The sequence below is a fragment of the Excalfactoria chinensis genome, chromosome 5, assembly GCF_039878825.1.
Source record: "Excalfactoria chinensis isolate bCotChi1 chromosome 5, bCotChi1.hap2, whole genome shotgun sequence".
NCBI classification, from domain to species: domain Eukaryota; kingdom Metazoa; phylum Chordata; class Aves; order Galliformes; family Phasianidae; genus Excalfactoria; species Excalfactoria chinensis.
The window spans coordinates 38570984-38588744 of record NC_092829.1 but is presented as its reverse complement, the minus strand read 5'-3'; the positions used below and the strand labels follow the sequence as shown (position 1 = coordinate 38588744).

The 17761-nt window shown below is 41.1% G+C and overlaps 1 protein-coding gene across 1 annotated transcript in view; it reads right to left on the bottom strand.

Moving 5' to 3' along the window:
- Nucleotides 1–254: 254 nt before the first annotated feature.
- RIC3 (RIC3 acetylcholine receptor chaperone) overlaps nucleotides 255–17761 on the bottom strand; it is a 33085-nt gene continuing 15578 nt past the window's right edge. Inside the window, exons 6-8 of the mRNA XM_072338588.1 lie at nucleotides 17184–17277; nucleotides 13165–13310; nucleotides 255–12084 (exon numbers count right to left, since the gene is read on the bottom strand). Of these exons, the coding sequence (XP_072194689.1) occupies nucleotides 11591–12084; nucleotides 13165–13310; nucleotides 17184–17277 (734 nt within the window). The 3' untranslated portion in view covers nucleotides 255–11590. The remainder of the gene's footprint in view (nucleotides 12085–13164; nucleotides 13311–17183; nucleotides 17278–17761) is intronic.

Below are 17761 nucleotides of genomic sequence, written 5' to 3'. Positions count from 1 at the left end.
AAATCTGCCTGTCTCGTGGCTGTCAGCTCCTTTTAGACGATAGAGGCAGGCTGTAAGGACTGGTTGTGCCATCTGGACTGTATAATTTCAACTAATAAAAGAAATATGCTGTCTTCTTCACATTTTGCCTTCAGGTCTCCTTCCCAGTATACAGGCAAGAAAATTTCAGATAGATAAGAAATGGAAATAAGTAATTGCTGTCATTTTGTTCTATGAAAAAAAGTCTGCTGGCAGCGTGTTGTCGATGGACTCAGCCTGTCAAATGTCATCTTTAAGCAACAGGAGGCTCTGTCATTTTTTCAGATCTCTTTGCAAGAAGCTTTTCCACGCAGTGGTATGAAGTGGAAAGGCACCTTTTGTTTGAGAGAAAAGAGCAGTCCGTTCCCTCCAAGAACAATTGAAATGATGAGTGGTGAGCTGATGTCTGATAGTGAGCACTTTGGACATGATGCTTTCTTTTCTTGTATATCCTATGGTTTCCCACTGCCTCACATCCTCATCCATGATCTTGCTTTGGCTTTTAATGGAGAAGGCCCTTACGCCTTTGGTTGCTTCCCATCAGTCTTCGAAAATGAACTCCAGTGCTAAGCAGAATTTTAGTTTGAACTACTGCAAAAAGAGACAGGTAGGAATTCCCAGCACTGGTACGTAGGCCTGAAATGGATTCCATGTGCATGGTTAAACATGTGGCTTTAATTCTGTGGATCAGTGCTGTGTTGCCTTTATAGCCTGGGAAAGTGACGCCTGACATCATAGTTTTCTGCCACTGTCTGTTGCACAAAACTCAAAGTAGCTAAGCATCTTGTGGTGCAAATATACAGTGCACTGGCTTTGACAGTGGAGTTGGTTAAGGAGACGTCATTTTTAACCCACATCTTAACAGTGGTCTCACTTGTACCCTGGCCCACGGGGAATTGCTGGTGAACAAGGGTGAGAATGAGGGGCTGGGGAAGGGAAGAGTCAGCATTTTGGGATAGCATTGCTGGCAGCACATTGTGTAACCTCACTCTCACCGTGTGTTCTTTGCAGGCCAGGAATTTTTTTACCAGTAAGCATGGCAGGAGGAAGGTGGTGACTCAAACTCCCATCATCATAACAGAATCAGTCACGCAGGGGCACCAGTCAACATGCTGCTGTGAAAAAAGCACCCCACGGTAAATTAAGGTCGCAAGAAGGGAGTGTTAACCTGAGACTAACAGCGGTGAGGAGCTCTCATTAAATCTGGGTCAGCTACAGCAAGATTTGTGCTGAGTGGTCTTTGCCAAACCCCTGGGTCCTCACGGTTGTTGAGTAAGGTGCAGTGCTCCTTTCCTTCACTTGACCGCTGCCCTCTGCTCCAGAAGGAGTTGCTCCTAATTTAGACTAGCACCTGTTTAATTTCTGCTGGGTGCTTCCTGGTGGAGGGCCCTGCTGCTTAGCAATGCCAGCCAATATTACAAGTTTTCCAGCACATCTGCAGATTTTGTTTGCTAACTTGGTAAAGTCACAGCAGGCTCTGCCTGAGTTGTGCCTGAGACTGCACAGTCCCCACAGTTAGATGGTCCTCCAAAGCAGCAATAGGTCTTGGAATCAGTATGTATTTTCAGACATACGTGCACCTGAAAGTAACACAGGAGTATTTAGTGTCACACTCATATTGGCTGTAGCTTCTAGAAGGGCTACACATTAATGTGCAACAGGACATAATCTTGTTTACTCAGTGTGACAAAGAATAGAACTGAGCTGTGTATTTCCTTCACACAGCCCTAGCGAGTGTTTGGATACAGTACATTTAATATTATTTAAACTCTTCCTGTTGATATTTTTTTGTATCTGCTGTTGATTTTGGCAGAGAGTTGTAAACAAATTCCTTGCCTGAATTGCTTATAGGCGAATACTGCACGCTTTAATGAGGTTCTTAATCTAACTTGTCACTCTGTGTACATCAAACAGTTTCTTCCCGGCCCTTTATCTAATTTTCTTCATCTCTGATGTTCTGTTCCTTCTCATTCTGTTCACAATCCCTTTATCTTTTCTTCAGGGACGTGCAGCTCAAAAGTGTTTATTTTGACAATATTCCTCAGTGATCTCTCCACAGATGAATAATGCCTTCGGTGCACATCCAGTGATGCTCCTACAATAAAAGCCTTATCATAGGAGGGAATTTGGCCCTTTGGCTTTTCAGTGGAGTAAATTAACACATTAAAAAGGAGCAGATATAGAAAAGCTTGCCTAAAATGTAATCGCAATTTCTCTCGGTAAACATTGGGTGAACCAGGGTTTCCAAATCATCATTTGCAAATCAATGAGCAGAGCTGTCCGCAAGCCTGCAGGCAGACAGTTATACAAATTCCCTTTGTAGTGCTGCCTTATTTTACTTTTCAAAAGGCTTAAAGCGATTCTGTGAACTGAAACGTGTTGGTGCCCTAAAACAGAGTTTGTTTTCTAGAAGCTCAACATCACTCTGTTCCTTTAGTAGGATAACATGTGGCACAAAAAGCTGCACTCATCCCATAAAACAGGGATGTTGTAGCACGCCGTTGGAGATTCTGATGCTAAGAAGGCTGTGAGGATGGTTTTGCAGTAATGACTGGCAGATCTGTCCCTGTTCACGCTGCCTTTCCATAGTGCCACAGGTCGCATCCTCATGAGGGACTGAAAGAGCTCTGCTGGAAAGAGCTGCTCACAAAGTTTGGTAGCTGCATGATTGAATACTGTTACTGTGGACTCAGATGGCGTCATGGGGAACCAGACTTTCTAGGTTTGTGCTCCCTTTGGATAAACAAAGAAGTAAGGGGGACTTTCAGCAAGCCGGAGGTCTCTACAAGTGCTGAGTGTTAGAACTCCTTTTTTACCTCTCAATATTGGATCCTGAGGAATTCTAGCTGGTTTCCCCATGCTGACACATTGCTCTCCTGCACCTGTATTTGCAGGCTTTTCCTTTTTCTAGAGAGGCACGTGCTCACCAGTAAAATAACTTTACTTGGCAAATAAGGACGGCCCATGACAGAACAGCAGTCACCTTTACTAGAATGAAGTGCTGACAGCTCTCAGGTATTTCAGATGCTCTTAGTTTTATTACTAGAAGACAAGAATTATACATATAAAGCTTGTGCTAATCTTACTACAGATGCTGTGCTACTTTATGAACCTGTGCTGCTGCTGTTCTTCATATGAAATATACCTTCTGGGGTTCTGCTCTGGAAGTGTTCAGAGTTAAATGTGCAGGTATTCTTTCTGTTCTCGCACAGGATTCGCACAGCTCTCTCACTCTGTTGGTGTTTTGCACTGAGTGATGGCCCAGTAATGATGCCCGTGTATTGGATGATAATGCATTTCTATGTTGTTTGCATTCAACTGCCTAGAAATTTTAGATTCCTCCTTTCAGTAAGGGCATGTTCATCCACACTGGCAATGGAAAGACTGGAATTAGCATCCCGAAAGTGATTAATGGAAGCAGCACAGTGCTTTGCTAAGTAAGTTGCTTTAGAAAGAGGACATAATTTAGGAAAAAATATGCTTACATTTGTTAGGGGGAAAAAAAAGTTCACTTTATAAACTGGTCACATCTATAGCAGCAACTGGAAAATTGCTCTCTATGTTGTTTCCCCCCCTTGGATGTGACTCAGCTGCTCAAACTGTGGTGAGGGCAGACTCTGACTCCATCATCACGCACAGATGATTAAAAAGCAATAGTCTCATAACTTCAAGCTACCTTTATAGTCACATGGGATGCTTGCAGTGCCGTCTGTTCCCCACATTTGTCCCTATAATTGTGTTTTCTGCTGAGGTTTTAGATTTTAGCATTAAAATCAAGCTAATTTTAAAGCTTACAGATTGGGTAGGAGTTGTTCGGGCTTTTCTTTCCTTAAGCTTGTCTTGAACATTGGGCTCTTATGTAAGCAGTCAGCTCCTGGCCCTGTCCCATGCTGCATCAGGACTTGGTGTTAGGCCTGACCATACAGACCTCCCTGTTCAGGTGGCGCCACTTTGCTGTTAGGGAGCTCGCTGTTGATAGCTTTCTTATTGCACCTGGATTTTGCATCTTTCAATACATCTTGGGGCCAGTCTGTTATTAGGTCAACCTTAAAAATATATATCCAGAAAATTCTCGTCAGGCAATTGAAATAATTACACTAAAATCAAGGTTCATGCATATTAGAAGTCAGGAGGGAGTCCAAGAACAAAGACGAGGGTGCCGTGTAAGTGTCAGGAACAGGAAAGTTGCTCAGCAACTCAATTAAGTTGGGCCATAGAGTTTTGCTAAGTAAAAAATCAGTGAGGTTCCATTTCATTTCTCACTGTATTTATAGGAAGATTTGGTGTGCTGTTGTGTAGGCTGAATAGGAACAGGTGCCATGTATTGTAACTTGGACATATAGCTCAAAGTTACTGTTACAAGCACTGTAACAGTGTTGTCTTTAAAAGCTGAGTGTGGAATGTGATTCTGGAGCCATTGCATTCAGTGACACTATGACAGGTTTGTTTTTTCCATCAGCCTGAGGCTCTGTGACAACAGCACTGGTTATGCTCCTTGATTATGAAGCACGTGTCTGTGAGGGTGAATTCCTCTTTGGCATCACTGCAAATCCCTTCTTGCAGGCCATAGATCCTTTTTAGCAACTTAGCAATATGGGTTACTGGGATTTCATCATTGTAGCTTAAGATTGTTGACATTTATCCATCTGTAACTTTCTCTTGTTTCAAGCTTACACAGGTTTTTCCATATGGGGACTCTCAAGAAAGCTGGTAAAACCTTTGTCAGTGAATTAAAGTGTGTTAAATCCCTGCGTATATGATGTTCTCGTTTCAAAGTAGGGTGGCCTTTAATTCAGGTTGCATAATCCTCAGGGGGAGGATTTGTCATGTTGCACGGTTCAAGGTTGTTGGTGAATTGAAGGCACTGAGTGGGTTTCTGGCCGAGGCACTGGAGAACATCTGCAGAGGGATTCTCCTTTCTGTATTCTCAGGGTAGTGGTTACAGCATACAGCACGGCACTTCTCATAGCTGCCTCCTTGAGCTGTAGTCACAAAGCTCAGCACCTGCGCGCCACAGGCCTCATTTCTGAACAAGTCAGTCCTCTTTTTTACTACAGTGGTTTTCAGCCCTCTGTGAATAACTGACAGCTGCATAATGAATCTAAGTTTCCTGGGCTTGTTGTGGATGCCTGGGACTGTATGCTAAGTGATGCTTTAGTGGTATAGCAGAGCAAGATGTTAAGAGCATGATATAAGTATGCCAGTATAATCAGGTTTATTTTTACAGTGCCCATCACAGCTGTGCCTGTTCCTCAGTGAGAAAATAATCACCCTTTCTCTTTTTCTTCTTCATTTCTGTCTGCCTGGATCTGGAGGACAAGCGCCCATTTTAGCGTTCATGCAAGCAGCCACCACGTACAGAAACATGCACACAGTATATTTGCTATGGATGGGTTTATCACTAAGCAGTGCCACCGTTACATGCTCACTGTCATTCTGCCATATAACTGTGCATGTCCTCCCTGTGTGATCTTTCCCACCCTCTGTTGCCACCAGTCAGAGGACACTGCTGCAAAGGTGTACGTGGAAGCTTAGAAAAGAACCTGCAGAACTGAAGCCGCTGGGATACAGCTCTCCTAGTACTGAAGAAATAGCGCCTTCCAAAGGCAGAGATTGGGACCTGTGGTTCAGTTAAGTTTGTAGAACCTCCAGGCGTTTGCCTTGCACATAAGAAGATAACTCTGCATTATACTTGCACAATATTCAGCCCAAAGCCCAGACAAAAGAACGTTAAAGTCAAAGGAGTGCAGAAACAGACACCAAACCACAAGTGAAAACAAGCTCCCTTTAGAGGTCTGGAGATGCACCAGCACCCAAGCAAGGCAGCGGTTCCATGCTGGGGAATGACAGCAGGGTGATTTCTGGGCAGAGAATGAACATCCTGCTTGGCATCCCTCAGAGTGAGTAATGCATTTCCATACTTGGTAGACTGGTGGTCATTGGTTTTGTTGCGTTATGTTTGTCCACACCGACTGTTTCTTTCCTGTGCAGCTTTATTTATTTCATTATGATGACATTTTCACCCATTTATTTCAGGTTAGGGATTAATCCAAAGCCTTGTGTCACTGGAAATCTCACTTCTGTTGTCCCTCCATCATGCCATAGGTGCACATCTCATGTTTTCTTCTCAACAGGCTTCCCAGAAATCAGGCATTACTGGCATGAACACTTACTTCTGCGCAGGGGCTTAGAAAGAAGCAAGGATTTTGCCTATACCTCTCTCACATTAAAAGGGGAATCGAAAGTGTCAGTCAGGGAAAAAGCTGACCTTATCCATTAAACATGCCCTGGCATTCCTTGATGTTACTACTGTGATTATACGAGGCATTTAGCAAACAAAACACTGCTAATAGTTGTCCTTGTTTTAAAGAATAATACTGAGTAACTGAACCTGCACAAGATTTCCTATTCATAGATATGGAGTTTCCCAAAGAAACAAGGTCTGTGAGAAGCAAACCTTATTCGGTGGGTTACTGGAAAATATGTATTGAGAACCATAAATACTGGAGCTTTGTTCATATCTTCTTACTATCTATAAAGTGTACAGTTCTCTACTTGTGACTGAAGCTATTTCAAATAAAACAAATCTCGTACTCAGTGACATGAAAATAAGGCCAGCTGGAGATGAGATACGTGGTATAAAGAAGGCATACAGACCTGCCCTGCACAGCAGGATTCCCACTATTAGGAGTAGGTTTAATTTATGACTTAACATTTTCCAAAGGTACATATGCTAATCTATGTGCTCTACACACACACGTTGCACAGTCTTAAGATTCTATTAGTCTTAGCTACAGAATAATCCATCTTCCTTTCCACTGTCCACACTGACAGAACAAAATAATTGTTTAAATTGTCTTTGAGGTAATAATTGCAGGTTATCCATAAGACTATCATTTGATGCCTCTTCTAAAACCATTCTGAACAACTGAAATCTGTATGTGGACAAGTTAAAAAAGAAACTCTCTTAAATGGTCTTCACATGAGTGTCTGTATTTAAGGTGTCCAACTGTGTGTCCTTCCTTTTGGCAGCCAGTCCATCTATACCAACATCATTACAAGACTGGGGCTCCTGTGTCTCCTTTTTGAACAGTTTCTTACACTTAACAGCAGGGCAACAAGGGAAGAAGTACCTGTGGGGGACATTTTGCAATTGATACACCTGAACACATTCAAGGCTGGGCTGAACCTGGCTCTGGGCAGCCTGGGCTGGTGGCTGGCAACCCTGCCTGTGGCAGGGGGGTTGAAACTAGATGATCTTTGAGGTCCCTTTAGATAAAGGCCCTTGGCCCTTCTATGATTTACCTTTAGCAGTATCTCAGCAAGACCACACTTCTGACATGGTACATTTCTGAAAGTTCCTAGCAGACACTGAGCTTCACAACGCTGTTCTCATCCAGCAAGTGAGGGGCTGAAAGATCCACTGTTTGAGAGCAGCTGCAGATATACCTGTTTTAGCATTTGTTGGGACTGTATCTGCCTGTGAAACACACCTTTGTTTCTGACTGGTTTACTCCAACTTCTGCAAGCAGAAAAAACTCTTCCTAAAGCCTCCACTATGTTACAGTTGTGTGCACAAGAAGTCTTGTTCTGTTTTGAGTACTTACGCATCTCCCTTTGGTTTCAACCTATGTGACGTTTCAGGTAAAACTGCAGGAATGTGCTTTTTTGAAGTAAATCTTTTGTAAAGAAACTCTTTGGAATTCTGGAGTTATGTGTTTATTTACTGATATATACAACAACCGATTTCTTCTTTTTTACATTATTTATGTCACAGAGGTTCCACTGTCAATACAGAACGTTGTATAGAAAGATTAAACTTCATCTGTTGGAAACAACCATGTCTTACCATACCTAAGGTTAGAAATGCCTTAATAAATCACCTATGCAGAACACAGAGGTTTTCCAGATTAGGTATTTCAACTCCTTATGGAATTTTTACCTTTAATGCTAATATGAATTTCAACCACAAAGTATAACCTTCAAAAGCTACTGTATGAGACCCAGCTTCACCAGCTCTGTACAAGCAGCAGGAAAATGAAGATGACAATGAGATCCTTAACAAACAGTGGCCATGCAGAGACCCACATATTTGCTATCTTAGGTCCCTCCTGTTGGACCAGCACATACGAGTTCCCGCTACCTCAATACTGCTACCAGTTCCAGCTATCTGTTAAGGACTACGTTTTTGGCATACTCATTCATACAATAATAGTCTGAAAGGTGGTGAGAGAAGCCAGAGATAGGGTTTCTGAAAGACAAGAGCAAAGAACAGCTTAGGCTGAAAGAATCCATTTGACAATCCCAACAATCCCCCAAGCTTCAAGTGACGATGGGAAAGGAGAAAAGATGGCCCCCATCTCTCCAATCTATGCAGATAATTCAAAAGTTCCCGACTTCAGCTCCACTGACCCTTGGCACAGATCATTTTAGAAATGAACCATTTTAGAATCTCAGAAGCTTTCATTAATGGGAGAGTCACAAGTTCTTCTGTTGGGAAAAATACATTAGAGTAAACAGTTATCTTTGCATTTTGGCAACGGCAGTTAGCAGCGAACGAAGGGGGCTGCAATGTACTTAATGCATCCTGGAAAGAGAACTGAGGAAAATGAGCCTCATGTCAACTGTCTGTTTTCTAGGAATCCACCCCTCCCTAAAACTGGTGAAGCTCCCAAGCTGAACGAAATCACTTGGCTAGAACAACCTTCCCAGCTTGATTTGTACATGAGATACTCAGCCTGCATGACCTACCGCATCACACGTTTCTATTGGCACATGTGGTTGTACAAAAAGATTGATACACAGATAGTTAGCTGAGTTATCTTGTCCAGTGCTTGTGATACAGAAGTTATAAACAGTACTTTGATTTTGATATGCAAGTAAAAACACTTTTTAAGATTATTGCACTAGATTGTTATGTGACCTCAAAATTAATCATCATTTTCATATTCTCGGTTAGTTGGAAAAAAAAAAACAGAAACCAACATAAAAGCCCCTAATTTCTGGTGCACTGAGTCACATCATAAACTTCCTACATGTCTGCCAGTTCCACAGACATTAGTTACTAATCCTTTTTTGCTGTATTTTTGGGACCAGCACACATATTTCATGCCTTATTTTCTGATCTCATCTAATTTCTGTAATTATCTGCAACTGTTAACAAATAGCCAGGACTAATTAGCACCTCTGTGTTGGCAATAGTTTTATCAGAATATCTAAGTTAAAGAGCACATCTTGTTCATTTTAGCTTTAACAACAGGTACCCCCATTTAACTTTTGAAGAAACAGTTTAAGTAAAAGAGCAAACACTTTTACTAAGCCTGACTACTTTCATTGGGAAACCAGAGCTGCTGCATTTTCCCCCAGGTCCTGGGCTTGTTGATGTTCTGACCTATGATTTTCATTTCATTGTCTATTGGAGGTTCTTTGCAGAATCCCAATTTTATTCAAAGAAGCTGGTCTTCAAATTACAACTCTTCCTCGCTAGAAACAAACAATTACTAATTAAGAACGCTGGACAAACCTCTGAGGTGATTTTCTAAAACAAATAAATAACACATTTCTGTTTCAGAGGGGGAGGAAAGCTGAAGGAAAGAAGAGTCAGATGAACAAGAAGAGTATTAGTTTGAAGGCTGCTGCTAAGCTGCTGTATGAGGTATCACATAAGTCCTATGAGCACTTCCTGGCACCCCAGATGTTGCCAAGGAGATCAAGACCTCAAGACTGAGCTGTTCAGACTCTTTGGCACCACACTGTCACCCTGCATTAGTATCATTTTCTCCTACTGGCACTGCAAAGGAATACGAACCTGTTTGCTGTGTGTCACAGGTATCGCAAGCAGTCCTAACAACTGGTCACTGTGTTAGGAGGGCACTTCTGCTTACTGGAAGGTCAGAAGAGATCAAGGTCAAAATCCAGACTTGATCTAGGGATTCAATCTTAAACTGGAAGCATAGTATTGTCACACTCATGGTTTTCTTGGTATTTCTCCTGCTGATACAAGGAGAATTTAACTGCCAATACAAAGTCAAACAGTTCCAAAGGACTTGCTGAGAAGCCTATGGTGTGTTGGTAGGCCACCCTTGGGGAACAGCTGAGGACCTTGCTTCAGATCACAGCGCTAGGATTTACAAATGCCCCCCTCTACTGTGGCAAGTGTCCTCATTAACACAGGCTGCCTCTGTCCCTAGTTTCCATGAGAAAAGCCTGAGACAGTGCTTGACAAGTTCCTTACTGAGATTTATAAACTGACTTAGCAACCCCTGAGTCCAAAAACAATCTTTTTAGGGGCAAGTCTTCCCTTTAGCATTGCTGCTTTCCAGCTGAAACAGCGCTCAGATTTGCTGGGTCACATCTGACAACAGGAACCTTACGCTTCCTCTGCTGTGCTTAGAAAATAGAACTGCTAGGCCAGTGAGCATCTAAAATGCTGCTTTACTGCTATTCCTTAGTTACGGGGGTCTAGTTCTTAGTTTACTATCAATCACCTATTCTCCTTTCAAAAAACATCATGTCAAAATACGCTGTTAGCAAATTTATGAAATTAGGGCTGTGTCTCCCTTTCTGTTTGTCAAGAGGTTTCCATGTTACATGCATGGCTATTGAGTTTACCACTCTAGTATTTGGGCCATTACTAATGCAGTACCCACAAGTTAAAAGATACAATCTACATTTTTGTGCCTTAATTCTCAGTGCTGGCTCAAGGCCAGGTCAGTCTACTCAGACAGTACAGACACTGATCACCAATAGATCAATAGGAACATTCTCATCCGCAAAGACTGGCTTGGACAGAAACGCTGCCTATCAGGTCCTGTGTGCTGTAGCTGTGCAGCCAGGACTCCCAGCAAAAACAACACAGGCCCTCCTTAGAGACAGAGGTCAAACTACTGCCACAGTGAAGAGAAAACGAGCATTGAAAGTACAGATAGATAGATAAATAAATAAATAGATAAATAAACAAATGCAAGTCTTCAAAATAATTTTAAAAGATAAAAATTTCTAGTAGCAAAGTGTATCAAACATGTTTCCTCTATTATTTTCTCTCTCCCGCTGTCACTAACTTATTCCTTAATTCCTACAGTAGGAATTCTTTATGAATAACATACACACTGTGAACACCTGATTGCAATTGTAACCTGGAAAAAATCAACCAATGAAAACAAAAGCAAAAGAGATGCCTCTGAATTTGATCAATTTTCATAACTGATAACATACTGATTTTCTTTTTTTTTTTTGAGAATGGAGATTGTTTACTCTTGAACATGAAAAAATAAGAACTGCTTGTTCAGAAATTGAAAAGGAATAAAAACACAAATACATGAATGGAATGACCTGCTTCAATGGTCCCTAAAAGCAATGACAAAGCGCTGCCAGCAAAGCAGCAACAAGCTGACAGGCACTGCATGAAAGAGCACTGGCTTCCAGTTCAGGTAGATGATGTGACTGTTACTGTGGGAATGAAGTTAGTGCAAGGAGAATAAAGGATACCATTCTTTAGGAACAAAACCCACACAAATTGACAGTTTATGACCTTTAGTGTTACCACTTAGACGGCATCCGCATATTGTCACTATTACTCAAGTCCTTTTGTGTTGCGCTTTCTCAGCGTGCCTGTTTCATCTGAATCACTGGCTTTTTGCTTTTTCAGTGCTGCATTTTCATTGTCAAACTCCACGGACAGGTCCTCTGGGGTTGCCTCCTCTGCTTCGCTGCAGCTCTCAGAATGAAATACAGCATTTTCCGCTATTATAGCGGGATCATCCTCCTCCTCATAACAATAACAGCATTCCTCAGTGCTTTGGCTGTGTTGAAGGTCCCTCTCCCCTTCACTGATGCCAGCTACCTCATCTTTTTTCTGCACTGAATCATGACTGTCCCTTCTCACGGTGAGATCAGATAGCAGGACTTCATTGCACAGGTACTCCTCATCTTCCATGCCCTCCATTCTTTCTGCCAGTTCTTCTGCAGAGGGCTGGCTCAGATCCGGATAATCTACAAGGATCGTGTCTTGTTTGCGCTTAAAGCAATCGGAATTATCATAGATGGGATACGTCTCTTCTGGGTAACCTTAGGAATAAAGTGACAAGCAGCTTGAAACATTAACAGCATATAAAAGTAGTGCTAATTTCAGTGATGGATGCAGAAGTGTTAGAACAACTGTTCTTAGCACTGACAGCATAATTGGCATCTACTTAAGGCTACGTATTTGCGGCAGCATTTAATATCACAGCAAGAATATGCAAACCACGACTTCTTGGAAGATGATGACAAAACTCTGATTTTCAGGGAGCCAGGATTTCAACCTAGACTTCCTAGAGCGAGTATTTAAGCCCTGCTAAAAGCTATGGGAGCTAACAGGTGAAAACTGGGTGTCTTTAAATACACCCATTTTTGTTCCTGTCTGTAGCATGATTCATGCTTTACAGACTTTTCATTTAGAAAAAAAAAAACATTATTTATAAAGCTGGATAACAGATATGAGTCAATGGCTTTGTACCAAACATGCATCATGAGCTTGACTTCAGAAAACAGAGCTTCAGGCAGCTGTTTATGCTTTATATTAGGAAACATTGCTTCCTAAGGAGCAAGGAATTAGGTCTGCATAAAGATGCATTTAGAATTCTGAAAGCAAACAGCTCAACTAGGATGTCTTGAAAATACATCTCTGAAACAAGTTAACAATGAGGAAGGGAAAGGACATTATAATTAAAGATCTTTAACAGACAGGCTTGCTGAAGTTGTCTTTTACAATATCGCAGCAAACAAATCAAAAGTAAAAACTTTAAGTTTTCCAAATTGATCCTGATTTCTAAGGGCTCTACAATTTTCTATGAAATCTAGCCCAGCAAAGAAAGGGAAAGATGAACCTACAGCAGCCAAGACCCAGCAGCCAATGAAGTGTATGTGAATATTCATATGCCACTTCTGGCAGCTGACAGCGCAGACTTTACGCTAAAGGAAATACCAGCTGCTTTAGAATATTCTTTTTCCTGTTGTGGTTGGGAAAACAAAGCACCTCTTGCAAAGCTTTGAACATTGCTTTCTGAAAAAGAGAGATGAAGTTCAATTTTGAAAGGAATTCAGACTGCAAGTAAGCCTCGCTCAGATTTCCTCATCAGGGTTACATTAAGAAAGGCTCTTGCTTACCTTCCCAGTCCTCCATGTAAGGAGCTTCTTCAGCTTCTTTCTCAGGAGAGATGCCATCTATGAATTTGCCTTCCTTCATAACCCTAGTAATCTCTCGGAGTTGCTGAAGTAACCTTTTTTCCTGGTCTGTTGTAACATTTTGAGCCCTGGTAGAAAACATCAGACAACAGAATTCAGTCCACAATTATTGCAGATTGCTTACAGAGTTTGGGCACAACCGTCTGGCTGAGTAAGACAGCTGGAGGAAACCTAGATGCGGTGTGATCCCCATTCTTGTAGTCTGTGCTTCAACTCAGTTTATAAAGGTTTATTCCGTTATCTAGAAAGCCTGCAAACTTCAACAAGTCAAGGCAGACAGATTGAGACAGCATTCCATGGTACAGAAGACGCTACAAAAACTCCCTGTCTTTTTTAAAAGAAGCACTGTAAGGAAACTCAATTCAGAACCTAAGCTATACTTAAATAACGTGGGCCTGTTCAAAACGTCTCCCACAGGCACTAGTCTCAATAGTCTAATGCTGTCCTATGACTCTTAATGATACTAGATTTGCAAGGCCTCAATTAAGAAGCCAGTTGGACAGATATTGAACGAATCCAACAATGATGCTGATTGAGCGCAAGTGGAAGAGAAGGAAGGTATAAAACTGCTAAGAAGGTGTTACAGTTAATTTCAACTTACCCTTTAGAATCAAAGAGGGAGATGACAGACTTTTATCAGATTAAAAGCAACCTAATTCTGACTAGTTTTACATTGCTGATTCTTGTGATTACTACCAGTGATAACAGAATTATTCCAAACTGATTACTACTCCTCAGGTGATGCAATTACTGTTACAACAAAGTGATTCCAACAGATAAGATTATGTAGTCGCTACATGCTATTTTCTCTTAAAAAAGAAAATCTCATGAAAATCTTATCGCAAAAAGAAGTATTTGGAGAGTGGTGACCTGGGCTCTAGTAAGTCACTCAGTGGGTTATACACTGGCTGTCCTTTGGGGGAAAATGGTTCCGAGTGGTTTTGCTTAATCCTTTGTTTCATGTTGTTCTTGAGAGGATGTTTGATCTCCCTCTAAGTACCAATCCAAGCGCCTCAGGGGACAGGCATTACTCTGGCTCACTTTTGAATCCTGCCATTTTAAATAGGATCTACAACCTCTAGTTGTTCAGAGTGGCTCTCACCATGCACAGAACGCCCACCTGCAATCAGAGATCATCTCCAACATTACACAGCTGCTCGGTGACTCAGGGGTGAGATGGAGAGAGAGCACTGATTAATGATTTTGGACTTAAGATGCCAAATATCTACATAAACCTTGTAACAAGTGCCCAAATTCTGAAAAGCCTGCAGCGTCCATTCTTCAGTTTTTCCTCTTATTAATCTTTCTGAATAGATCAGCACCTTAAACAGACACTTTCTGCTACACACAGAAGAATGATGATGACACGATAGCTACTCCACTAAGGCAGCAGTGCCATACTGGTATAAAGACAAAGATCAGCATCATGCTGCTGGTTTGTTTTGCGCACGGTTACAAACACCACTGCACACTAACAGAACGGAACTCAGGAGCCACCAGCAGCTATCCAGATACAAACTGACTGGCTGAGATGAAGATTGAAGTGTCAGAAATCTTGTCCTTGCCACTTCTCTGTGCTTCCCCTAAGAGGCACTTGGCCCTCAATTTGTAGAGCTGATACAGCCCCAACCCTACACAGGGGTTACAGTTTCTTCCATCAAGCTGTGTGGCACTTTGCTGCACAGAACAAGTGAAGGTGTGAGACAGCATCTTCTCAAAAGCCTGGGTTATGCAGATGTACAATTCAAAACGCAAATTAACTGGCACATGAAAAGAAATGGTTTCATCAGCTAGCTGCCTTTGACAGAAGCTGTAATAGAACTGCCAAACTAATCCTCCTTTTCTAGACAGAAGTGTATGTAATTTGAATATATATCACCTGGATAAAAACAGACAGATCTGTCTGTTTAGCACAGTGCAGAGATATGCCAGCACAAATAATAGGATCCATCAACGCAGCTGCATAACAGTGGCATTTCATATCAGAATTCTTAATATGCTGGATATCCCCAACTGAAAGAAGTACTTTCTTACTGCAACACAAGGTCTCCGTGAGCATTTGAAAGATTCATTCCCACTCTAGATATCTTACCTAAAACATAAGCTTTCCTTTAACAGGGAGAAATCAAAGTCCATGCATTATTTCTACTTCATTTAAGGTCTCCAGGAAGATTTAACCTAGGATGCTTGCAATGTATGAGATGTCTGGCTGCCTGCATACAGGAGATTTACCAGGGTACAATGTACTTCTGAACACTGACAGGACAGATGCAAGAAGTTTACAGTTTAAGTCATTGGTTTTGCTCTGTACATACCTTCAACAGGGCTACAGTGTCATTGCTTACATAAAACAAAAAGTAATCACTAACTGGTATAGCAAAGGTTTCTTATTCCTAAACTGAAGCAGAATATTTCCTACTGAGCTATTTTGACTGTACTGAGTATCTGCAATCTGACAATAACACATCAGACATGTCAACTGCTTTATCTTTTTGCTTCATTATCTCAAAATAATCACTACTTAAAATGCACTATAGCCCCCAAACTGTATCCCACGGAGTACCACCTCTTTCCCTCAAAAGCTTCAAAGCTTGGGCATATCTGACAAACAGCTATTTGCTCCATCAAGAGGTGCCTTCCTCTGTCTTTTGAAGAGCAGCTACATACAAAATTCAGTACAAGATTCCATTTCCAATTTCCCCTGAGGTCCTCAGATCCACGTATACAAACAGTTTGGGTGAACAAAGAAGGGAATCACTACTAAATACAGGCTCTGGACTGTTCACTCATTTCATCAGTAAAAAATATCCTGAGTGTTTGAGAGGCATACAAGCCCGATTCCGGCAGCCTAAAGGTAAGTATAAAACACTGCACTAGCTCTCCAAACAGAGGTGAGTCAAATAGTATCCTGTTTCACTAACAGACACAAGGCAGCTTAGGGGCTCTCCCACTGAAACTCTGCCTAACTCAGGTATGCTGAGCACCTCACATTGCTGAGAACACCGCAGCTGCAACAGATATCCTGGTGCAAAGCAGACAAAATTACTCATAGAAGATACAATTTGCAGCAAGCTGAATATTACAGGCAAGTTCAACACAGAATTGTTCCAACAGAATGGTCTAAAATACAAGTACAGACTGATCAAGAAAGAGTTATCACGTTACAAGCTATCTTTTCTGCTTGCAGACTGCCTTGATATTTGTGGTATTTCATTTCTCAGAAGCTGCAGTTATGCAATGCCAAGCTGATGTCTTGCTACACCTCTTAGAAAAAGTATTAACTTGTTAGCAATGTTTCCTTCTAACACAGACTATTCCTCTCAAATTCACAGCAAACATTAATAAACATAATATATGTTTAGACTCTGACCTTACCACTCGCTTCTCTTACATTTCTAAGCACATGTATGCATTTACTGGTTATGGAGTGGAACCAATTATACATCATCATCATTTCTACCTTTAAACATCTAATTTATGGAAATTCTAACAGACATTTACACAGATTATCAAAGCAATTCTATTTAAAAAAAATAAATCCATAGCACTAGAAAATACCAGAAAACCAATGTTTCTTTTGGGAATCATTCAGAAAATTATTCAGTGACATAAAGCAGGTTGTTTGATATACTTTAAATATAGGCATTTTCAGTTCAAACATAGCTGTTATTATCCTCCAAATAACGCACTATTCAAAATGGGGAGGATAAGGACGGTGGTTCTTCTGTTTAGAGAACATGAAGTTGGAAAGAATTAATTATTATATAAACATAGGCCTCGAGAAGAAAAGCCTGCAGAACAAAAAAACGCCATGCTCAAAATGAAATTTCTACACTCTGAAGTAGAATTGATAATGCTATGTTTACATAATCGACATAAGAAAATCCAATTTCTAATCAGAAAAATAACTGCTCCTTAAAATGCTGTAGTTTGAAACATACCTGTCACAGTGAGGGCCTACTCTGTGGATTAACTTCTCCATAGCTTCTTCAGTCTCTCTCAGCTTTTCCTGAAGTTGGGTGAGCTCATAGTCAGCTGTAAAAGAAACAAAATCCCAAGATCTGTCAGTAGGAGCTTTTAAAACCTTTGTCTCTTAATCACAGGTAACAAAGTCATGGTAAGGAAACCAAAACACACAGCTTAAAGAGTTCAACACATTTTTCTTGGTCTAACAGCAAAGAGCATTGCCAATGGTAATGGGACATACAGAAACCACCTTCTTTCAACAGCTCATCTCAATAAGCAGAGTGAGTTAGGAATTGTCAGTGCCCTGGAGATTAAAGGAATGGGAATATGCAATTTACACACACACACACACACACACACACACACATATATATATATATATTTTTTTTTTCCTAAGGGAACCATAGTGGTTTACTGTCTACTGCAAAATTAATAGTTTTCATGGAATTTATCTGATAAGTCCTTGGGAACAGAGACAAAATGTCACTCAAGCACTTCAATGAGATTTTAGAAACCATATCTTTGTCAAATAGAATAACCACCATGGGATTGG